The following is a 26001-nucleotide window of genomic DNA, read 5'->3' as shown; positions in this document are numbered from 1 at the left end:
GCAAAAATGGTAAAAATGCACTGTGACTTTTTACATTGAGGTAGATCATTTATAAAATTGAGGAACAGTAAAGGACCAATAATGTATCCTTAGTGCACTACACATTTAATGGTTCTCCAATTAGATGAAACCAGGCCACTATAGATCTCATCAGTACTATCTACTGTTACTTTCTGCTTTCTATCTTAGATGTATGATTCTAACCACTTATTTGGTATGCAACTTATTCCTAATAGGTCTACTTTCTGTAATAGGATTTGGTGGTTGACAGTGTCAAAGACTTTTGACAAGTCACAAGACAATCCTATTGTTACCATTTTGTCATTAATTGAATCCAGAACTTTATTTGTGAAAGCATATATTGCTTGTTTGGTTGGCAGGCCCTTTCGGAAACCAAACTGACTTTTGCTGAGAATATTATATATATCTCTAGATGTTCAAAAATTCTCGTATGCATCAGCCTTTCCAGACTCTTTGAAAAAGGAGTCAGAAATGGATACTGGTCTGTAATTTGTGACTTTGGTTTTGTCACCTTTCCTGTAAAGGGGCACAGTTCCTTTTTGTAAGGAGGTATTGAAACTGTGGCTAAGTACATCACTAATAAAAGCACAGCTCTGTTTCAGTAAATTGTTAGAGATATTATCTATCCCATTGGAATATGTATTCTTGAGAGAAATGATTGTTATTTTAATTTCAGTTGCTGAAATACCATATATTTGGGTATAGTCTTTTGCATATGACTCAGAACTTCATTAACAGAATTCTTGCAGCCTATTTTTTTCTGAAACTAACAAGAAGTGGTTGTTGAAAATATTGGCTATGTTTTCAGGCTCATGTACTAGATTTCTTTCATGTTTAATTTTGATTTCTTCAAACGTTCTTATGGTTTTCCCCATCTCCCTTCTATCTATATTCCAAACAATTTTCATTTTGTTTTGAGAGTTGTCAATATCTTGCTCATAATACAATGCTTTTGATTTTTGTATTACCTTCTTTAGTATCTTACATTAAATTTTGTAATGGCCAGTTTTTGTTGTGTCCTTAGACATTCTAACTGCAATGTAAAATTCCTTCTTTGTTTTATATGATTGTTTAACTCCCTTTGTGATCCAGAGTTTGTTTGGAGATGTACCAGTACTGCCTCTAACAAACTTTTTTGGGAATACTTCTTCAAAAATGGCTGAAAAGTCATTTACAAATATATTAAATTCAGAATTAACCTCATCTACACTGTATACTGGGCTCCAGTCCATCTATTGCAGTTTGTGTTCAAAGACTTCCAGTGCATCACTAGTCGTTGACCTAATACATTTCCAAGTGGAGATTAATTTCTTGAGTGTGTAATGTCGTGCAGAGTGAGGAATTGTCCGTGATGGTCAGACACTCCATACAAATTAGGGATGACAATGAAGGTATGGCACCTACTTAAATCTGTAAATATATTGCCTGTATACTAGGTGATATAAATGAAACAATGTACTACACTAATCACCCAGTTACAAAGTTTGTGAAAACATAATCTTAATGTATTTAGTTACAGTACTAAAGTACTGGAAAAATAATAACTGCACTATTTAATAGTTAGGAAACAGTGTACACACACTGTATTACTTTAATTAGTATTGCATTTAACATTTGATAACATCAATTGCGTTAAAAACTTTCAAAAGTTATGAATGTATTTTCATCCTAAATCTGTTCTATTTTATTATATTGTATTCAATGGCTCTGCAACATTCTAACCCTTTAGATTGTCTTCATTCAGTGCAATTAAAATTAAAATTTTTCATCATCATATAACTCCCAGGTAATACTCTGTTGAACCTATAATTTCCCTGATACTACATTCCATGAGTCTACATTAGTATTTGAAAATTACACGTGAGAGTGTTGCTGGTTCTGGCTAACTACACATCTCTCTGTCCCAAGTCAATTGGCGAAAATTTTTATTTGTGTTTCTTCCATCAAACAGTAATAATTGCAGACTCTTTTATAAATATAATCCATACACTAGCTAAAAGTAAAACTGTACAACTACAGGTGACACAGAAAATTATCTCACATGTGGTACTGTCAAATACAAATCTTAAAAAGTACAGTACCCCATTTTATAAACCTCACTAATACATTAGTGCCCTTGAGACAGACAATGACCATTCTAATGTTTACTGGTGTTCTCCAACCAATTATTCTCAGGCTTCGTTAACAGTGACCTATCATTCATCATACAGTACACTTCCTATGTCTTACATTTACCACAAATATTCTTCCTTTCTTATTACCACCCAGTTTTTAATTTCTCATTAGTCATAATCTATCTCAACTCTATCACAAGAGAAGCACACCGCAAATGATATGCATGTATAATTAAAACTGCCAAAAAAGTCTTTTTTATGAAAGATGTGGTACAAAGAAAGTCACTTGGGTATAGAATAGAATTACAGTGTATTTATTATTGTAATACAATATTCTACAAATAATTAACAAAAAATGTTTATTTTTTAATACTAATACTGCCACTTACTTTCTCTTCATTTGACATAATTTGGTGTACTTTTTACTTTTTCTGTTACCTACATTAAAACAAAAGTTCTATTGCCAAGAAAATGTAAACAGCAAACAGTGCTATTGAGTTTCTTTATGCGAATTGGCTTATAAGGACAATTTTCGCCATGACTGATCAACACTATATAATTTACAAGTAGCTGAGACACTAAAACAAAATAATTGTAGCAAGTATGACCAAAAGAACAGCTATTATACATTAATCTAATTGTAGTCTTTTTAATTCAGGTTCCTGTCCTACGACATCTTATTAACTTGATACAGATCTAAAGACTATCTGTGCAATATAGTCACAGTAGCATTCCAGAGAAGAGCTTTAAAGCCACTTTAATGGATAAGAATGAGAGATAATAATGGAACATATAAGGCAATTTTTACATTTTGGAACTACCCAAAATTCCCAAATGAGCTACGTGAAATGTATAATTATTAACGCAGCAGTTTAATTTAAGTGGCATCAGAATTAAGTGACCCAAAAATATGAGTTATTAAAATTATTTGCAAACTTGTTTTCCAATGTTTCTGCATGTCTTGACATTTCAGAATTACTCCACATTCACATAAGGTGGCTATCAAATAGCAGGTGATTTACTAAACACATTAATTTGGGCTTGCTCTAACATCTTAATTTATAAAATGTTTGCCATCTTCAAGGGAAAGATAACCTAGATTCACGTCCAGTCTGTTTGCAGGATTAACGGATACCTGTGCTGCATATTGACCTATTGGTTTAAATGAGCTTTTCATACATTTTGAGGTGACTGTCAGATTGATATCCTTCTCCTACATTGTATTTCAGAAACCATTATAAGATTTAACTTTATATTATGAGGAGTACAAGGTTCCCAGATGGTTGACACATATTGCCAAGCAGAATATTTCTCAGGCTGGCAGTAATGAACTATTTTTTTAAGATAAAAAAAGCCACAGATGTTTCAAAGCAGTCATGTTTTAGGCAAACACATTTTGTAGAACATTCATTTTTAGCTGTCATAACCTCTTGTTTGTACACAAAAGATTTGTGAGGCATAAATTTGTGAATAGGAATGGATGAAAGTCAGAGGATGCCAAATAAGTTAATAGTTTCAATGTTCCAAGAATTCATACTAAAAACTAGTTTTCCCATTGCCAAAGCATCTCCATGGACAGATACATATTACTGAAGAAGGATTATGTTCTTCTTTTTGCATTTCATGCCTTTTATTATATTTTTTCCACCTAGTTGGTACAGAAGATCACACCAGTTAATATTTAGCTCTTCACAAGTCACTCAATAAGAAGAATCTCTTTTCATTCCAGAAGACACAAGCCATTGTTTCTCTGGCAGATGAAATTCACTTCACCTTTAATGGTGTAGAATCAATGGCTTACCCTCGCTTATTTGGTTATTACTTTTTCTGATGTGAATAGTGTGATCCCTATCTTGTCCACATAAAAATCAGTGAGAATAGTTAGAGTTATTCACACATTGATGAAGTCTTTATATTCACCTTTGCTTCTGAGGAGTGTTCACAAACATGACACCTTACATACACTAAGCTCTCTTATTCATGTAAAATTTACTGTATTCTATCTTCTGATGTGTCAAACACACCAGGTAATTCACATGTCCTTACCTTCTATCCACCCTACAGTATACTGTGCAAGTTCTGTTTTCATCTGTTGTTCTAGTTCCTGACTGATCTTTACATGGATCACTGTCAAGAGAAGTATGGCCACATTTCAATAAAACCACTCATTTTTAGCTGTTGAAAATAAAAGAGTAGGCTCCTTAGAAACCATCATGTACTTCTAATAAATTTCTGGTGTTGTTAAACCATAGAAAATAAGGAAGGGTTTCAGATACATTGTTTTGAATGAAACACACACAGTATAACTATTTATGTTCTATAATGTCAGGAACAAAACTTAACTGACATCAACACCACCTGTGTACTGTGCTGAAAAATTTTGTCTTTGTACTAACATATGGTTTGTTTTTATTATCTTTTTCTGGTGTGTAACAAGGTGATGACTGAATTTATTGCACAGGAGTAATTGAGAATATGATTGGTTATGGTGAGAAAGTAATAAATATGACAGAAGCAAAATACAGACACAGCAGGAATAGCATTTAATGCAGAATGACTGGTTTGCATGTTAAGTCATTAAAAAGTTGGGAACAAAGACAGAACAAGACAGCTTCACTAAACTGTATGCAACACCACATGGCATGCTGTATGCAGTCAGGTCGTAAAATCTGCATTTGATAATGGTCTGATTCTAAAACTGAGGAAGGTACTGTAGTCGTAAGACACTGGAGTTGCATTAAGAATCTGCTTCCAGTTATTCCAAATTTTTGTTTCCTGTTGCATCTTCAAAAGTGCATGATAACTTTCTTTCCTATCCTTTCATAGCTTGAGTTCATGTGCCACATCTAAGGGCATTGTTGTTGGTGGAATGTTAAATCCTATTCTTTCTTCTACCTTCCTAACAACAAAAGCTGTCAGGCTAGATTAAACATCATTACTACTGGAAATGTCTTTTGTGCTGCAGTTCTCTCACATGTTAGCTGTTGAAAAACTCATAAATATGTTATTTTAAGACCATGGCTTATTATATTCAATTTTTTCATGGGACCATCTACATATAACCAAATACAATGTACATAACTTACACAAAAGCTCTATTTCTGCATTTGATTAAAATTAATTTTTCAGTTACATTATATCCAAGGCATAGAGCTACACATCTATGTATGAGCATAAATTTATTTGGCACTGCTCACTGTATCTGGTGAAAATCTAAAAGTAGTCTGAGGATGGCTACAAAATAATGCACATTTAAGTAGCATATCAAATGATTCTAAAAAAGTAGCTTATTGTGAGCTACAAACGTGAAACACACAAATATATTTTTCTTCTAGGATATTATAAATGTCAAGTAAAAACATTATATTTTATCACATTTATACTTATATTTTTAAAAAATCCTATAAATTTCTGGTATATAATATTATTTAGATACTATCAATGAAGCCCATGTTTAAGGAACAACAAAAATAGTTTTTGATAGAAAATAAAGTGTTCTAGAAAAGAACAATCCCCTTATTTATTTTGCAAGTGCAGCTACTGAAAACATTTTTCTCAAGTTCAACAATATAAACTCTGTAGCAGTTAATGTGCACTTACAATTGCTGTTAACACTATGAGTGTCCTGTTTTGTAGGCTTTCCTCTTGTCTCACTTCAGTTGATACTTCTTCTCGTATTAAGGTAAGTCCAGTGGTTGAATTCCATGTGCCAATCTTCTGCAGTCCATCAACTGTCAACTCCACTATATGCAGCATAAAATCTGTTCGAAAACCTTCATAGTCAAAATGTACAGGTCCTGTTAGTCCTCGAAGTGTTTTATATCTCTGAGGAAAAAAATAGTACAGGTCATCAGGGAAATAATGAGCTTACAATAATTATTTTCATGTATGACACAAATCAGTTAATCAGCAACAAATGTAAAATATTAGGATATAATTCTCTATTTTGTCTTCATTTTCTTCCACTAATTCTATAAGGCACATTTAGTTAACAATGACGTAGGATTATGCAAATTGTGGATATTTCTTCTAGATGATTCTATACACAGAGTATACATAAAACATCTGAGCATAATTTTTAACATTTTATGTGTGAACTATATAATCTTGTAAAATTAGAGGATCAAAAAAGCATTGTTTTTTCAGTAGACTCAGTAAAAGTGAAACTTTTTGAATAGATCTACACCACAGCAGAATGAATCTGATTAACTTCATTTTACTTTATTTCATGTTCTTACTGTATTTGTTGTTGGTGGTGCCAGAGAAAGCGGAGGTTATGGTGCTGCTACTAGTAGTGTTTCCCTCTGTGTATCACTAGCATTATGGTAGTATAATGGACCAAACAATAAAGGCAAACTAATGCCCAATATTGAGATATAGTATTAAAATGTTAACTTATTTCCCGAATAATATGCATCTTTTACACACTACAATAAAAAAAAGACTGGTTTGATGCAGCTCTCCATGCTACTCAATCCTGTGCAAGCTTCTTCATCTCCCAGTACCTACTGCAACCTACATCCTTCTGAATTTGTTTAGTGTATTCATCTCTAGGTCACCCTCTATGATTTTTACCCTCCACGCTGCCCTCCAATACAAAATTGGTGATCCCTTGATGCCTCAGATTATGTCCTACCAACCGATTCCTTCTTCTAGTCAAGTTGTGCCACAAATTTCTCTTCTCCCCAATTCTATTCAATACCTCCACATTAAATATGTGATCTACCCATCTAATCATCAGCATTCTTCTGTAGCACCACATTTCGAAAGCTTCTATTCCCTTTTTGTCTAAACTATTTACTGTCCACATTTCACTTCCATACATGGCTAGAATCCATACAAATACTTCCAGAAAAGACTTCCGGACACTTAAATCTATACTCGATGTTAACAAATTTCTTTTCTTCAAAGACACTTTCCTTGCCATACCCAGTCTACATTTTATATCCTCTCTACTTCGACCATCATTAGTTATTTTGCTCCCCAAATAGCAAAAATCATTTACTACTTTAAGCGTCTCATTTCCTAATCTAATACCCTCAGCATCACCCGACTTAATTCGACTACATTCCATTATCCTTGTTTTGCTTTTGTTGATGTTCATCTTATACCCTCCTTTCAAGACACTGTCCATTCCGTTCAACTGTTCTTCCAGGTCCTTTGCTGTCTCTGACAGAATTACAATGTCATCGGCGAACCTCAAAGTTTTTATTTCTTCTCCATGGATTTTAATTCCTACACTGAATTTTTCTTTTGTTTCCTTTACTGCTTGCTCAATATACAGATTAAATAACATTGGGGATAGGCTACAACCCTGTCTCACTCCTTTCCCAACCACTGCTTCCCTTTCATGCCCCTTGACTCTTATAACTGCTTACTGGTTTCTGTTCAAGTTGTAAATAGCCTTTCGCTCCCTGTATTTTACCCCTGCCACCTTCAGCATTCGAAAGAGAGTATTACAGTACATTGTCAAATGCTTTCTTTAAGTCTATAAATGCTAGAAACATAGGTTTGCCTTTCCTTAGTGTATCTTCTAAGATAAGTCGTAGGGTCAGTATTGCCTCGCATGTTCCAACATTTCTACGGAATCCAAACTGATCTTCCCCAAGGTTAGCTTCTACCAGTTTTTCCATTCGTCTGTAAAGAATTCATGTTAGTATTTTGCAGCTGTGGCTTATTAAACTGTTAGTTCAGTAATTTTCACATCTGTCAAAACCTACTTTCTTTGGGATTGGAATTATTATATTCTTCTTGAAGTGTGGTATTTCACCTGTCTCATACATCTTGCACACCAGATGGTAGAGTTTTGTCAGGGCTGGCTCTCCCAAGGCTAGCAGTAGTTCTAATGGAATGTTATCTACTCCCGGGGCTTTGTTTGGACTCAGGTCTTTCAGCACTCTGTCAGACTCTTCACGTAGTATCATATCTCCCATTTCATCTTCATCTAAATCCTCTTCCATTTCCATAATATTGCCCTCAAGAACATCACCCTTGTATAGACCCTCTATATACTCCTTCCACCTTTCCGCTTTCCCTTCTTTGCTTAGTACTCAGTTTCCATCTGAGCTCTTAATATACATGCAAGTGGTTCTCTTTTCTCCAAGGTTCTCTTTAATTTTCCTGTAGGCAGTATCTATCTTACCCCTAGTGATATACGCCTGTACATCCTTACATTTGTCCTCTAGCCATCCCTGCTTAGCCTTTTTGCACTTGCTGTCGATCTCATTTTTGAGACGTTTGTATTCATTTTTGCCAGCTTCATCTACTGCATTCTTGTATTTTCTCCTCTCATCAATTAAATTCAGTGCCTCTTCTGCTACCCAACGATTTCTATTAACCTTCATCTTTTTACCTACTTGATCCTCTGCTGCCTTCACTATTTCATCTCTCAAGGCTACTCATTCTTCTTCTACTGTTTTTCTTTCCCCCATTCTTGTCAATCGTTCGCTAATGCTCTCCCTGAAACTCTCTACAACCTCTGGTTCTGTCAGTTTATCCAGGTCCCATCTCCTTAAATTTCCACCTTTTTGCAGTTTCTTTAATCTACAGTTCATAACCAACATGTTGTGGTCAGAGTCCACATCTACTCCTGGAAATATCTTACAATTTAAAACCTGGTTCCTAAATCTCTGTCTTACCATTATATAATCTGTCTAAAACCTTTCAGTATCTCCAGGCTTCTCCCATGTATACAACTTTCTTTTATGATTCTTAAACCAAGTGTTATCTATGATTAAGTTATGCTCTGTGCAAAATTCTACCAGGCGGCTTCCTCTTTCATTCCTTACACCCATTCCATATTCACCTACTATGTTTCCTTCCCTTCCTTTTCCTACTATCGAATTCCAGTCACCCATGACTATTAAATTTTCATCTCCCTTCACTGTCTGAATAATTTCTTTTACCTCATCATACATTTCATCAATTTCTTCATCATCTGTGGAGCTAGTTGGCATACAAACATGTACTACTGTGGTAGTCGTGAGCTTCGTATCTATATTAGCCACAATAATGTGTTCACTATGCTGTTTGTAGTAGCTTACCCACATTCCTATTTGTTTTTATTCATTATTAAACCTACTCCTACATTACCCCTATTTGATTTTGTATTTATAATCCTGTATTCACCTGACCAGAAGTCTAGTTCTTCCTACCACCGAACTTCACTAATTCCCACTATATCTTACTTTAACCTATCCATTTCCCTTTTTAAATTTTCTAATGTACCTGCCCGATTAAGGGATCTGACATTCCATGCTCTGACTCGTAGAACACCAGTTTTCTTTCTCCTGATAACAACGTCCTCCTGAGTAGTCCCCGCCCGGAGATCCGAATGCGGGACTATTTTACCTCTGGAATATTTTAGCGAAGCGGACGCCATCATCATTTAACCATACAGAAAATCTGCATGCCCTTGGGAAAAATTATGGCTGTAGTTTCCCCTTGCTTTGAGCCATTCACAGTACCAGCAGAGCAAGGCCATTTTTGTTAGTGTTACAAGGCCATTATGGTTTAAAAATGTGCATGACTAAAACTGTGAAGTGATGCATTGCAACTATAGGGTTAGGAGTGGGGAATAGAACAGTGAAGTCATGGACTAAGTTAGTAGTAATAGTGAAAGCCTACATGAACTGTAATGTTCAGGGATATTATAAGAATTGTTGAGAACTATGTTAATGTAGTAAAAGCAGAGGGCAAGCAAAATTTAATTGAAACATCACCTGTGAAATTAAATGTAAATACTAGCGAACAGCTATTATGGTGTATGTATTTCAAGACCATGTTTGTGAACAGAATCTGCCATCGGTAAGATTAAAAAGGTTGTAAATAAACTGCTCAAAATAACAATGCCATAGGTCCATGTTTTCCAAATAAAATGCCTACAATTTCATATTCCAAAGTACTTCCACTATTGATGATTTTAGGTACACGTTTTGGAGAGACAAGAAACAAAGAAATCTCTACATGGTAAGGAAATCATATGAAGAAAAAGCTTCAATAAAAATGGATCTCTGCAACAAGATCAGAGTACCAGACTTTGGAGCACTTTTAAAACAATATTACTGGCCTCATAATGATCACATAATGCACCAAGTACTCAAGTTTTTCTTTCCTCCTTATGATCTAAAAATCAGTGAAGGCGTCCTCCTATTTTCCTGCAAATGAGGAAAGGAACTGATCCATTCAACATTTTGTTCCAAGGCCTTTGCTTTGATTAGCAGAGGACATTGAAGCATGTCCCATTCCAAACAACTTTTAAGGAGATATGCATGAGTATGTACACCAATGGCGTCCTATCAATTTTCTCTACACCGTGCTCAGAAATTAATCATACAAAATATTAGACACTACTTTGTTGGTGCTCCACATTTTCATGATTTTGCATGAGATAAACTCAGCGTCCTCTTTCAGCACACCAGTGTAGAAGTTGGCCCAGAAACGGCCAAGTAAAAAAATCCATGCAATTTGCATGTTGATTTGCATGTAAAAGCCAACTTTGAAATTTTTCCTTTGTGTGAGAATGACTGTGCAAGCTTCATGTGACAATTCAAAATCTGGATTTGCATATTTTACTGTACTGTTCATGTTGTTTCAGCATAATCTTTCAATGATCATATCAATACCCATTTCTATTGTGATATACTGTGAAACTGCAACGAATGGCGCAATAATCTTGTACTGTTATCATCAATTATAGGCTTAAACTAATTAGTGATTTTTTTTTAATTTTCGAGAAGAGTAGGCCTATCCTCATTCAAAACAAATGTTCTCTAATTTCATTGTATAATTACATGAGAAATAGATTATTTTTAAGAATTTTCAGAACCTTACAAAATTATATTTTCATAAGTTACTGGTACAAGTGTTTTGGATAACATATTTTGCAGCAAATCAGCATTTGTGATTTACAGTTACTGTCAAAGAATAGATCTCCCTGAATTTCAGCATGTATCAACTCAAGTAAATGTACATTTTTCAGAATGTCTGGGAGTTAACATTTGCCCTGTTCATACTCTAATTTGTAGTAAATCGGTGTTTGTGATATAATAACCATTACTACAGCACATATTGTGTCACATCCAGTTTTCACTTAAAGAGGAGCATATATTATGAACATTTATCATAAATTATCTCTGTTTCAGAGTTTGCTAATAACTATAATTAACTTTAAAATGTTTTAGAAAATTAGTAATTTTTACCCCAATAAGCCCAGTCTCAATCCCAATACAATATATCTGGGTCTGTCTGGAACAGCAAATGAAATATAACAATCAAGCCTTTCCAAATCTTATAGCTTGGTTACAGCACAGAGTAGCATGGCGTAGGAATTAGAAAAAAAATTATTAAAACTCACTCACCTTGCCTCAGGCAAATTGAAGTCATGCCAGAGGCAGAGGCAGAGGCAGAAACAAGAAATGAGCTATTATGTGCAAGCATGTCTGGACAATGACACTGTCTGCTGAGGAAGCAATAAGCATTCAGCAGAAAAGAGGACAGAAAACCAAAGGAAGTGAGACAAGCATATTCGTTAGCTGGTAAGGCATGTTGCAAGAAACTGTATCTGTTTCATAAGAGCATATAGCAAGTGACTGACACAGCAGTTAATCGTCTGTTAAGCAAATGTAGCAGAATAAGGAGGGCACATTTGGTCATTAGGAAATGAGATTTGCATCATGGCCTCATACTAGCTCCCTTTTAATACTCCAGCTCTCGTCAAAAGTTGATCACTGGGATCAATGAGAATCACAGTAATAGCACTCGATTCCATGATTATGGAGTCTATGTCCTAGATACTCTGGCACAGTCTATGAACTAGCTGAAGATATGCTCAAGACGATGGCCTTCTACAGAGAACTTAATTCTGTTTGCCACGTACCGTTTACTGATCAAGAAACTGACTGTCTTCCAACAACACCACATTGCATAGTGCTGCCAGTACTGGACTTCAGCATGGAAGCCAGCACCAGGGCCTCTTGGGGTCCACATTCAGGTTCAACACTCGGGCACCTTCAGGTGCTGAAACTTACCAGGGGTAGGGAGGAGATCAACTGACCACACGACTACCGAGATCAGGTATATTGAGGGTGGGTCATCGAGGCTCATCATAGAATTCAGGATGGATCTGAGTACACTTCATGGCAGGTGCAAGAACCACTTTGTGCTGGGCAGCCACTATCCCACTCACTGGCAGCTGCTGTGCCATCAGAGTCACTGACATAACCCATCTTTGACTCCAGTGTCTGGAGTTTAGCGGCAGTGGTCTGCACCTATGACAATCATGCTTCATGACAGTAACCGCAATGTGGTAAGTGCAAAGATATTTTCTTTTACTATGGTTGTGATATGGCAGAGTTTAGGCATATTGATGGGTGAACTATGATCAAAGTATCTTTTGTGAAACCAACGGAACCCTTTGGTTTTCTCAGAATTTAGATGAAATTGTAAAGAGACATATTTGCTACCAGTGACATGTACTATTTGTAATTTTGTTGGTCATAGCAAACCATGCAGTAAGTTCATACCAGTAACTTGTTCTAGTTATAGACGGTATGGTCATGCAGCACCCTAATGTAGTGAGTGTCGCTGGGCGATGATCTGAGGGAAGTAGCTGAATCTAGTTTCATACATTGTAAGCTGTATTTTTATTTGGTATATATTGCTCTGTCTGATGCATGTTCTTTCAGTATAAAATTAAGTTAGTGGTAAACTGCACAAATTGTAAATTCATGTCACCAACAGCAATGCCCTACATTTCAGTAGATCTTTCAGTAGCTAACTTAATCAAAACCTTATCTGGAGAAACAACATAGGGACATAATGATATTCATTAATGATGTACTTGCTGCAACCAGAATGAGTAACTGGTCAGATGAAACTACTCTGCAGATGACCAATTTATGAGCTATGGATGAAGCCAAGACATATGTGATGTATTATGAAATGCTGTGCAAGACAAGCACATTTGAACAACTAGGGAAGGTATTTGTTAGAGATATGGTAAGTAGAATAGTGCTAAGTTTTTTAGAGCAAAGTTGAGTAGCTGGACATGGAAGACAAATGAGATTGGAGAGACTTTTTCATACAGAACACGTAAAGTAAATTCTGAAACATATGAGATGACAGGGAAACCAGAAGCAGATCATGTCATAATCAGGGAGGCAGAAAACAGAGCTCTTGACTTGTTTTTGTGAGGAATTCCTGTAGAGTTTCCACAAAGAGTACACATGGGAAATCATGAGGGTTTGGATACAGCACAACAAGTTGCCACATATTTGCAGCAAGATGGCCGCCGAGTAAGTGACGCCAGAAACCATTTCCAGAAAGTTAAGTGATTTAGACAGGAATATAATTTAGTTTAACGCCGACAACAAATTAAATACGTGCATTAGTGTATCGTTTAGTCTTGTCATTAAAGGTTTGACTTTTCTTTGCGTAGTTTTTCAGAAAACACGAAAAGATCGTAACTTCGCGAAGTCGCGCTTAGGCTTAAATTTTGTAAATGTGTTTGTTTATTGTTTCACGGTAATTTAACTAGTGTCTCGGTAACAAATAAGTAAACTACCGTAAATAGCGAATAACTTCATTGTTTTAATACAGATTTCAGAAAAACAGCGTAACTTTATATCAGAAACTTGCCTATATACATTTGTTTATAGGCCTAATTCTCGTAACGTTTTTGGAGAATCAAAGTTAAAGTACCTCGTTTAATTGTCCTTTTTTTCATTCAATCGAGTGAAATATATAATAAATAGCGTATACCTTCATTGTTTTAATACAGATCTCAGAAAAACAGCGGAATTTTAAATCAGAAACTTGCTTATATACATTTGTGAACAGGCTTAATTCTTGTAACGTCTTTTTTGATTTTCGGTAATTTAATTGATTTATTCTAGCTAAAGTATTATTTTTGCCATGAGTGAGAAGTGCCTGACTTGCCATAGAATTGTTAGTTCCGGGGTTTGGTGTGATGGATGCAGTAGTTTTTTTCACTGGGGGGACTGCAGTGGCGTGGGTGTTGGGAAAGTGGATCAGGCTCATCAGTGGTTATGTAGGATTTGCAGCAGAGATAGGAAGATAGTGGAACAGGAGGGGAAAATTGCTGCCCTTCAGGCTGAGCTAGATCAGGCTAGGGAAGATCTGGACAGGTTAAGGAGGGAGAAGGGCAAAGAGAGGTGGGAAGTGGCAACAGGTAGCAGAAGGAACAGGCCTAGAACTAAGTCTGACAGTTTTGTGGTGAATGTCAAAAATAAGTTTGACCTGTTGCTTCAGTTAGAAACTGATGAGCCTCAAGCAGAGGTAGGTGTAGACAGGACACAACAAACTTTCAATAGGAAATTGAAAAAGAATGTAGGAAAGTCATGGAAAAGGAAGAAAGTTTTGTTGTTAGGCAGTTCTCATGCCAGAGGTGTAGGCCAACTTCTGCAGGAGGAATTAGGACCAGAATACCAGGTCACAAATTTTTTCAAACCAAGTGCTAGTCTGGATCAGGTGACAGATGATTTAGGTTCACTCTGTAAAGGATTTACCAGGGAAGACACCGTGGTTATTGTGGGAGGGCCAGGGAACAGCATCGACAGAGATCCTGGGTACAGTAGAGTGTGACCTGGTAAAGATTGCGTCGGCATCGAGACACACCAATGTTGAATTTGTATCTGTCCTGAGACGCCATGACCGGCCTCATTTGAACTCTTCTGTTGGGAGAGTTAATTTGGAGTTGGAACGGCTGCTTGGGTCGGGTGCGGGGGCTCATATTGGCGTGGTTCCTGTTGATTATCTCAGTAGGTGGGACTATACCAGGCACGGCCTACATCTCAACAGGAAAGGGAAGGGGAAACTGGCTGGGGTAATAGCAGGAAATTTAATGGGGGGAGGCACTGCCATGAATGGTAAAATACCAGTGGTTACAGGTGTTGGAGCAGCACCTTTTTTAGGATAGGTAAGACAGAAAGATGTCAAGTTCTACGAGAGGTTAGGATTGAAACAAATCTTCAGTTTAGGAAAGAAATTAAACAGCACAATTCTAGCACATTGGATCACCAATCACAGCTGTCAATTACAAATTTTCACCAATCACCAGAAATTTTATCTCCACCAAGTTGTATCTCAGTCCTAGGTAATTGCATTAATGAATTAAAGTCACCCAACCCAGTTGACATAATCTGCCTCTCTGAACACCATGTGACCACTGGTATAGGAACTAGAACTAAGCACAATGAGAAACTCAGACAGGAGAGTACTGCAAATGTTAGAATAAGGAAAGATTCTCATAAAAGTATAATTAAAAATAATGTAAGTATATTTCATCAAAATATTGGGAGTTTAAAGAATAAAGTAGATGAGCTTCTGGTTTGTTTAGAAGATTTAGAAGCTGAGAATGAAATAGATATACTATGCCTGTCTGAGCATCACATTGTTACTGATATGGATAAGGTAAATGTGGGTGGATATAAGCTCTCTGCACATGTAATGAGAGAAAATATGGAGAAAGGAGGAGTTGCCATATATGTCAAAAGTTATCATTGTGCAAAAAGTATAGAAACAAAAAAGTTTTGTGTAGAGAAACATATAGAAGCATGTGCCTGTGAGCTTAGATTAAATAAAGGCACATTTATAATTGTAACTGTATATAGGTCCCCATCAGGAAATTTTCATCTATTTCTGAAAAATTTGGACTCCTTGTTGTGCTATCTGTCAGACAGGGGGAAGCAAATTATTATTTGTGGGGACTTCAATGTAGATTCTCTGAAAGAGGGTAATAGGAAAAATGACCTTGAAGTATTACTCGGTTCTTTCAATTTGACACCCGTTATTGATTTTCCTACTCGGGTGGTAAAGGATAGCAGCTCACTGATAGATAACTTCTTTATAGACCAAGATAAGTTTAACCAGATAAATGCTCAGCCTGTTGAGAATGGTCTTTCTGATCATGGTGCACAGCTAGTTACAATATATGACATAGCTCCATTCAGCAATACTATACAGTCCTCCAAAGTAGTACGTCCAGTCAACGATTTAACAATTGCAGATTTCAGGGAAAGCCTACAGCAGTTAGACTGGGATGAGGTGTACCTTGAGCCTGATGCCAATTTAAAATATAATTTATTTCATGACATTTTTGTAAATGCATTTGAAAACTGCTTCCCCAAGAAAATAGTTAAATATACTCGTAAGAAACCTTGTAACAAACCACGGCTTACTAAGGGTATAAAAATATCTTGTAACCGGAAAAGGGAAATGTATCTGACAGCAAGAAAGAGTAGTGACCCAGAAACTATCAAACATTATAAAAACTACTGTGTTATATTAAGAAAATTTATTAAAAAATCCAGGAGTATGTGTATCATGTCTGAAATCAGCAACTCTGATAATAAAATTAAAACAATTTGGAATATTATTAAAAGAAAAACAGGTCAACCAAGAGCAGAGGAAGACAGTATTACCATCAAATTGAATGAAAACTTTACGAACAAAAAGTCAGAAGTTGAAAAATTTGTAATAATCATTTTCTAAATGTTGTGGATATAGTAGGATCCAGGTGTTCATTAGAAGATGCTAGGTTGTTAATGGAAGAGGCCATACCTATGCAATTTGATACAATTGAAATCTCACCCACTTCTCCCTCTGAAATTAGGAAAATAATAAACTTGCTTAAAAGCAAAAACTCACATGGAATTGATGGCATTTCCAGCAAAATACTAAAAGCTTGTTCTCAACAGATAAGTAAGATTCTCAGCCACCTGTGTAATAGCTCTCTGGAACAGGGCATTTTCCCTGATAGACTGAAATATGCTATTGTTATACCTTTGCATAAAAAGGGGGATAGATCTGATGTCAACAATTACCGGCCAATCTCCCTTCTAACAGCTTTATCCAAAATTTTTGAGAAAGTAATGTAGTCAAGAGTAGCTTCACATATCTGTAAAAATGAAGTACTAACAAAATGTCAGTTTGGTTTCCAGAAAGGTTTTTCAACAGAAAATGCCATATATGCTTTCACCAGTCAAATTTTGAATGATCTGAATAACCGAACACCACCCATTGGGATTTTTTGTGATCTCTCAAAGGCTTTTGATTGTGTAAATCATGAAATTCTGCTAGACAATCTCAAGTATTGTGGCATGAGTGGTACAGTGCACAAATGGTTTAATTCGTACCTAACTGGAAGAGTGCAGAAAGTTGAAATAAGTAGTTCTCGTAACATGCAAAGATCAGCACATTCCTCAAACTGGGGAACTATCAAGAATGGGGTTCCACAAGGGTCAGTCTTGGGTCCTTTGTTGTTCTTATTATATATTAATGACTTGCTATTCTATATTCATGAAGAGGCAAAGTTAGTTCTCTTTGCTGATGATACAAGTATAGTAATCACACCTGACAAACAAGAATTAACTGATGAAATTGTCAATACTGTCTTTCAGAAAATTACTAAGTGGTTCCTTGTAAACGGACTCTCACTGAATTTTGATAAGACACAGTACATACAGTTCCGTACAGTGAATGGTATGACGCCATTAATAAATATAGACCTTAATCAGAAGCATATAGCTAAGGTAGAATATTGCAAATTTTTAGGTGTGTCCATTGATGAGAGATTAAATTGGAAGAAACACATTGATGATCTGCTGAAACGTTTGAGTTCAGCTACTTATGCAATAAGGGTCATTGCAAATTTTGGTGATAAACATCTTAGTAAATTAGCTTACTACGCCTATTTTCACTCATTGCTTTCATATGGCATCATATTTTGGGGTAATTCATCACTGAGGAATAAAGTATTTATTGCACAAAAGCGTGTAATCAGAATAATAGCTGGAGTCCACCCAAGATCATCCTGCAGACATTTATTTAAGGATCTAGGGATATTCACAGTAGCTTCTCAGTATATATACTCTCTTGTGAAATTTGTTATTAACAACCAAACCCAATTCAAAAGTAATAGCAGTGTGCATAACTACAATACTAGGAGAAAGGATGATCTTCACTATTCAAGATTAAATCTAACTTTGGCACAGAAAGGGGTGAATTATACTGGCACTAAAGTCTTTGGTCACTTACCAAATAGTATCAAAAGTCTGACAGATAACCAACAAGTATTTAAGAAGAAATTAAAAGAATTTCTGAATGACAACTCCTTCTACTCCATAGAGGAATTTTTAGATATAAATTAAGAAAAAAAAAAAATATTAAAAAAAATTTAAAAAATAAAATATAAAGAAAAACAAAAAAACACAATAAAATAAAGTTGTTATATTAACTGTTATGTTGTTAAATTAACCTAATTATGTCATGTATTGGAAAATTCGACTCGTTCCACATCATTACGAAATATCGTATTCATGATCCATGGAACTAGTATTAATCTAATCTAATCTAATCTGATAAACAAATTTTTGCTTCTGAAAAACAGTCTTACCATTTTGGGAAGAGAGGGCATTTGAAGGTGCAATGCAATCAATGTGAGCATTACAGTTTTGGGTTTTTTGGCCAAAATGCAAACAAGTATGGAACTAGGCAGCAGGGTAATGGGCACAAGGAACAGAAAACATTAAACATAAATGGAGGGATGGGGTGTTTCATCCATCAGAAAACATTCCTGAGTACTGCAGACACTAATGCAGAGATGGATTGTTGTTTGATGGGCATCGTAAATGGTAAAGAATGTAAATTTTTAGTTGATACAAGTGCACATGTGGGTAGGACTAGGGACTCCAAGGTACAAATTACGTTGAATGGGAAATAATGATTTGGTATCATTTGGGACAACACAGCTCATTTTTAGGATTGGAACTATAGAGATTCGTGAGCATATGGAAGTGTTGCCAACTGTGGGACAAGGGTATTCCACAATTCTTGGACTTTACTTCCTAGATAGGTATCATACAAAAATTACTCTTTCAAAGTGCACAGTTGAACTTGGTGGAGCTTCTACATCTACATCTACATCCATACTCCGCAAGCCACCTGACTGTGTGTGATGGAGGGTACCTTGAGTACCCCTGTTGGTTCTCCCTTCCATTCCAGTCTTGTATTGTTTGTGGAAAGAAAGATTGTCAGTATGCCTTTCTGTGGGCTCTAACCTCTCTGATTTTATTCTCATGGTCTCTTTGTGAGATATACGTAGGAGGGAGCAATATACTGCTTGACTCCTCCATGAAGGTATGTTCTTGAAACTTCAACAAAAGCCCATACCTAGCTACTGAGCATCTCTCTTGCAGAGTCTTCCACTGGAGTTTATTTATTATCTCCGTAACACTTTCGCAATTACTAAATGATCATATAATGAAGCGCGCTGCTCTCCGTTGGATCTTCTCTATCTCTTCTATCAACCCTACCTGGTATGGATCCCACACTGCTGAGCAGTATTCAAGCAGTGGGCAAACAAGTGTACTGTAACATGCTTCCTTTGTTTTTGGACTGCATTTCCTTAGGATTCTTCCAATGAATCTCAGTCTGGCATCTACTTTACCGACAATTAATTTTATATGATCATTTCATTTTAAATCACCCCTAATGACTACTCCCAGATGATTTATGGAATTAACTGCTTCCAGTTGCTGACATGCTATATTGTAGCTAAATGGTAAAGGATCTTTCTTTCTATGTATTCGCAGCACATTACACTTGTCTACATTGAGATTCAATTGCCATTCCCAGCACCATGCGTCAGTTTGTTGCAGATCCTCCTGCATTACAGTACAATTTTCCATTGTTACAACCTCTTGATATACTACAGCACCATCTGCAAAAAGCCTCAGTGAACTTCCAATGTTATCCACAAGGTCATTTATATATATTGTGAATAGCAATGGTCCTACGACACTCCCCTGCAGCACACCTGAAATCACTCTTACTTCGGAAGACTATTCTCCATTGAGAATGACATGCTGAATTCTATTATCTAGGAACTCTTCAATCCAATCATACAATTGGTCTGATAGTCTTTATGTTCTTATTTTCTTCATTAAATGACTGTGGGGAACTGAATCAAATGCCTTGCAGAAGTCAAGAAACACGGCATCTACCTGGGAACCTGTGTCTATGGCCCTCTGAGTCTCGTGGATGAATAGCATGAGCTGGGTTTCACATAATTGTCTTTTTTGAAACCAATGCTGATTCCTGCATAGTAGATTTTTAGTCTCCAGAAAAGTCATTACACTCAAACATAATACGTGTTCCAAAATTCTACAACTGATCGTGTTAGAGATATAGGTCTACAGTTCTGCACATCTGCTCGACATCCCTTTTTGAAAACAGGGATGATCTGTGCCCTTGTCCAATCTTTTGGAATGCTACGCTCTTATAGAGACCTACGGTACACTGCTGCAAGAAGGAGGGCAAGTCCTTTCACGTACTCTGTGTAAAATCAAACTGGTATCCCATAAGGTCCAGCGACCTTTCTCTTTTGAGTGATTTTAATAGTTTTTATATCCCTCTGACATCTATTTCAATATCTACCATTTTGTCATCTGTGTGACAATCTAGAGAAGGAACTACAGTGCAGTCTTCCTCTGTGAAACAGCTTTGAAAAAAGACATTTAGTATTTTGGCCTTTAGTCTGTCATCCTCTGTTTCAGTACCATTTTGGTCACAGAGTGTCTGGACATTTTGTTTTGATCCACCTACCACTTTCACATAAGACCAAAATTTCTTAGAATTTTCTGCCAAGTCAGTACATAGAAATTTACTTTCGAATTCACTGAATGCCTCTCACATAGCCTTCCTCACACTACATTTCTCTTCGTGTAATTTTTGTTTGTCTGTATGGCTTTGTCTATGTTTATGTTTGCTGTGAAGTTCCCTTCACTTCTGCAGCAGTTTTCTAACTCAGTTGTTGTACCACGGTGGCTCTTTTCCATCTCTTACAATCTTGCTTGGCACATACTCATCTAATGCATATTGTATGATGGCTTTGAACGTTGTCCACTGATCCTCAACACTATCTGTATTTGAGATAACACTTTTGTGTTGAGCTGTCAAGTACTCTGAAATCTGCTTTTTATCACTTTTGCTAAACAGAAAAATCTTGCTACCTTTTTTAATATTTCTATTTACAGCTGAAATCATCGATGCTGATTCCCTGTTCTGCGTTAACTGTTTCAAATAGTTCGGGTCTGTTTGTCACCAGAAGGTGTAATATGTTATCCCCATGAGTCAGCTCTCTGTATAACTGCTCAAGGTAGTATTCAGAAAATGCACATAAAAAATTTACTGGATTTTTTGTCCCTGCTACCCGTTATAAATGTTTGAGTCTCTCTGTCTATATCTGGTAAATTAAAATCTCCACCCAAAACTATAACATGGTTGGGAAATCTACTCGAAATATTTTCCAAATTTTCCTTCAGGTGTTGTGCCACAACAGCTGCTGAGCCAGGGGGCCGATAGCTTGTTTCCAATGATTCCAACAGCTGTACATGTTTTGATGGCACATGGTACACCAAGTGCTAAGGTGTCACCACTTGCACTGTGTACATGTACATTAAAGATAATTATGCTCACAAAGTACCTGCTGGAACAGGGAAGTTATTTGGTATCTGTAAATGCTGATATGTCACAGCAGAGATTAGGTGTGGTTGAACCACAGCAGAACAACGAAGCATTAGATGAAAGGCATTGTTTAATATGAAGAATCCTTGCATGAGTAACTGGCATTAATGGGGAACTGATGATTTTGATAAGTTTCAAAACTTTGGGACAGATGAAGTAAGTCTCCTGAAAGGATTAACTACAGAAAGTTTATAGATACTCGAGAATGAGGATATCGATGGATCATGAGGTGACTGAAGCGGCAGACAAGCCATCACTGCATCTATACTACAAGCCAAGATTCATCTCTTGAAAGAGAGTAAATGAAAAGCCATGGAAACTTTTTTGTTAGGATGTTCTGATTTATTCAGTTCAGATGGTCCACTACCAGAAAATCCAATCCTATAACACTGCATGCCAACTGGCAATAATCCACCAGTCTATAGGAACCATGCAGAATAGAAAAACATCTACAGCCACTAATTGACGAATTTATAGATCACAATTATGTGAAGGTATTGTTGAGTTTAGTGACAGCTCATGGTCAGAAAATATTGTTATTGAATCAAAAAGTTGACAAAGCTTGGAAATATCTATTTTGTTGTGACTATCATTACTTGAACAAAATGAACCACAACCCCTGCATATCCAGTCCTGAACATCATGGATACATTATACAACTTAGGAAGATGGAAATATTTTTCGACAATCGATCTTAGAAGTGATTATCACCAACTGGAAGCGTTTCCCAATGATTGACGCAAGACAGCTTCCACAATACCTCCAGGTCATTTCCCATATCAAAAAATGCCATTTGGATTAAAAAATGCTCTTTCTATATTCCAGCGCCTATTAGATGGGGTACTTCATGGATTAAAATCAAGAATCTGTATGGTATACATTGACAATATAATTGTCTATTTGAGAACTATAGAAGGTCATGTTAAACATGTATATGAAGTATTTAGCAAATTGAGGACAGCACACACTACACTAAGCATGCAGAAATGCTATTCTGATCAAACACAATTAAGTTTTCTTGGGCATATTATTAGTCAAGATAGAGTGAGGATGGAACCTTGACTTGCTTCCACTGTATGTGATTTTCCAATGTCATAAACTACAAAACAATTAAAGTCATTTATTGAATTATGCAGTTATTATTGTAAGTTTGTGAAGAGATTTACTGAAATTGCACAGCCATAAATCAAATTACTATGACAAGGTGTTAGTTTTCAGTTGACAACACAGTGTCAAGAATCATTTGAGAAGCTGAAGGAGATATTAACATCAGATTCTGTGTTAATATTCCTCAACCCTGAACAGGAATTCATAGTTGCATATGATGCAGCCCACAATGCTTTTGGGCTGTATTTTAAGTCAGAATGTTGATGGGATTGAACACCTGGTTACATATGCACCATACAATTGAATAAGGATGATACTAATTATTTGACAAATGAAAAAGAAATGTTAGCAGTTATTTATGGAATCTCTTACATTTGTTGTTATTTGTATGGTTGGAAATTCAAATTGATTACTGACCATGCATCTTTAAAATAGTTATTAGGGCTGAAAGATCTATCAAGTCAATTAGCAAGATAGGCAGTAAAATTAAGTGAGTTCAACTATGAAGTAATTCATAAGCCAGGAGTCAAACACACAAGTGCATATAGGCTAATTAGGAAGATATCAGTTTTATAAGCAGTAGGTGGAAAGCCAGGAAGATTGGATAAATGCTCAATCAACTGAGAGTGAGCATCACTTGTTTCAAGCACAATTTCAGTTTGAAATTCAAGAAGGCTTGCTATGCAGATCAACAAAGTGCGGACCTTGCACTGTAGTTCTTGCAGCAGTGGGAATGAAAGTATTACAGAAACAACATGACCATGACTTATCAGGCTGCAGAGGGAAAAGAGCAATGAATAGAGGTGTAGCTGAAAAGTTTTGCTGACAAACGCATTTCAGTGATGTAGAACCATACATAGAAACTGTGTCTCATGTGCACAAAGAGCAGATTGGAGCCATCTGAAAATTAAGGTGGGGGACTACCTGAAAATGGAAAACTATTTTGCAAGTTAGAACAAGGTGTTTTATGACCTTTTAATAGAACACAAGTTGGTAATAAATATGTCCTTATGATGTTAGATCATCCTTCATCATTTTTTGTGATATTTAATTATGGTAGACATCCTAGATCAGGAGGCGAATACAGTAACACAGACCATGGTAAACAACTGCTTATTGAAATTGGGCATGCCAGAAATCATTATTACAGGCCAGTCAACTAGTTTTGTATCCAAACTAATGAAAATTATGTCACTTACTGGAAATTAAAAAGTTACATATCAGCCCATTCCATCCTCATATGAATGGATGGACAGAATGAGTTCATCATACTTTACCCAAAATGTTAAGTTACTACATTAATTCATAGCATTCAGATTGGGATGTATATCTAAGTTTTGTCATCAGCACATATTTGAACTGGCTTCTCCCCCTATGAGGTAGTATATGGACGAAAATTGCTGTCACCTTTTGAAGTAATTCAACCTACTGGGTCCACAAGGTGAACAAGTGAAAAATTTTGTGGTGAAATTGAGATAAATTTGGCAAAGGATAAAACATGCTAACACAAAAGCTTTATACAGCCTACTTGGAAATGTACAAGAGGTAGAGGAAGCAAAAGTAGATTGGTACACAACACAGATGGGAAACATGGAGCAAGGAACAGTAAACCTTCCTAAAACAGTATGGAACTTAATGATAGAATTAGTACAATATGTGCAGAACACTATGAATGTCTTAAATAGTGATCTAGAGAAAATAGAAACCCAGATAAGTATACTAGATGAGGAAGTGGTAATAGCTACATTGTTACAAACCTTACAAGGCAGATTAGATGATGTAAGGACTGAGGTCGAAACCCTGCATTAAGCAGTCCATCACACTACTGATGGACAGTTGAATGCAACATTGTTAAATACACTGCAAATTTTGATGGCATTATAGAAAGCTCTGACTTTCCAGAGGAACTCCAACATGTCATGCCTATATCCAGTAAGAATGCAGCTTCATTTTATCACATACCTGATATAAGGTTGGATACTGATCAAGCCTGATTGCACATTAAAATACAGTTTCCAGTAATAGGTATAAATGCACAACACCAGTGTCACACAGTGCATCCATATCAAATTAAATGGGATACAATTGGAAAATGGAGACAGATAAAAACTTAAGAAATATTATTAGTCTCTAGATGGAGTGATGGTTATGTCACTAAGTCTGTAGCTTATTTAAAAGACGTTATTAGAGAAAATGTTATTATTTGGCCAACAAGTGATACAAACAAACAACCAGTCTTGTGAAATGAAGTTATTCTTAGGGAAAGTAGAAACAGTAGAGTGCAGGAAAAATGTTTTAGCTCCTCAGCAAAAGTTACAGAAAATTTGAGATCACTGGATTAACCCCATATATATACCTGAAACAGTAATTATCACTGGCTATAAAAACAGTAAAGCAAACGGGATAATGAAACTAGAATTACAGGGCTGTGGATTGTTAATTAATGGAACTAGATGTGAAATAGCTGGAAGACAGTTTCACCTTCCAGCTACCATCATGGGTGCAGAAATGATTAATGTATCCCAAGTAATGTTGTATTGGCTGGAGGAATGACCACACATATTACCTAAACAAAACCTAACATTTATTAACAGTACCTTAGATACAACTTTGCAGCAACACCAAGACAAATTGTTCACTTCAGAATAAGGACAAATTTCAGTCTGCCAAATAATGTGACATGATAGAATATTACAAGAATCATAGACAAAATGCAGTCATTTTCAGTGTATCAATGACAAGCATAAACTTGGTTCTAGTGCTCATTTGTGCAACTTAATTTTGAGCAAACATAAGATATCTCATTCGAAAGAGGACACCACCCATCAGAAATCTGTGGCATTGACACGAACTAGCAATAAGTAATGTAAGTGGAAAGTGTAAATAGTCCATTCAACCAAGACAGAATGACAAGGTACATTAATTAAACTAACAAAGATTGAAGACTTAGGTTGGGAAGCAAAACAAGAAACAGGTATAGAGTAACTTTTTTAAAAGAAAGATCAGCAGAAGGCATGACAACTGTGTTAGTATATGTTTCAGCCATAAAAGAATCACCTGAGGAATAGTCTCCAAAATGCACCTTATCTCCTGACTCACATTTGCGTCCTACCACTGAATCAATGAGATTGACTCTCTTCTCACCACTCTTTTTTTAATGCAAGGGAGACATAGACTAATTACTAATAAGTGAAAGAAACTGAAAATACAGGAT

The 26001-nt window shown here is 36.1% G+C and overlaps 1 protein-coding gene across 2 annotated transcripts in view; it reads right to left on the bottom strand.

The window, feature by feature from the left end:
• Nucleotides 1-26001, bottom strand: part of LOC126248664 (glutamate receptor ionotropic, kainate 2-like) — a 542085-nt gene that overhangs the window by 205381 nt on the left and 310703 nt on the right. For both annotated transcript variants that reach the window (XR_007545524.1, XM_049949880.1), the window contains exon 9: nt 5736-5960. Coding sequence is in view for 1 of the 2 variants with exons in the window: in XM_049949880.1 (XP_049805837.1) it covers nt 5736-5960 (225 nt within the window). In the remaining variant the exon portion in view is untranslated. The remainder of the gene's footprint in view (nt 1-5735; nt 5961-26001) is intronic.

Source organism: Schistocerca nitens, chromosome 3 (assembly GCF_023898315.1).
Source record: "Schistocerca nitens isolate TAMUIC-IGC-003100 chromosome 3, iqSchNite1.1, whole genome shotgun sequence".
NCBI classification, from domain to species: domain Eukaryota; kingdom Metazoa; phylum Arthropoda; class Insecta; order Orthoptera; family Acrididae; genus Schistocerca; species Schistocerca nitens.
Note: the sequence above shows the minus strand (reverse complement) of the source record. Positions and strands in the feature narration are given on the sequence as shown.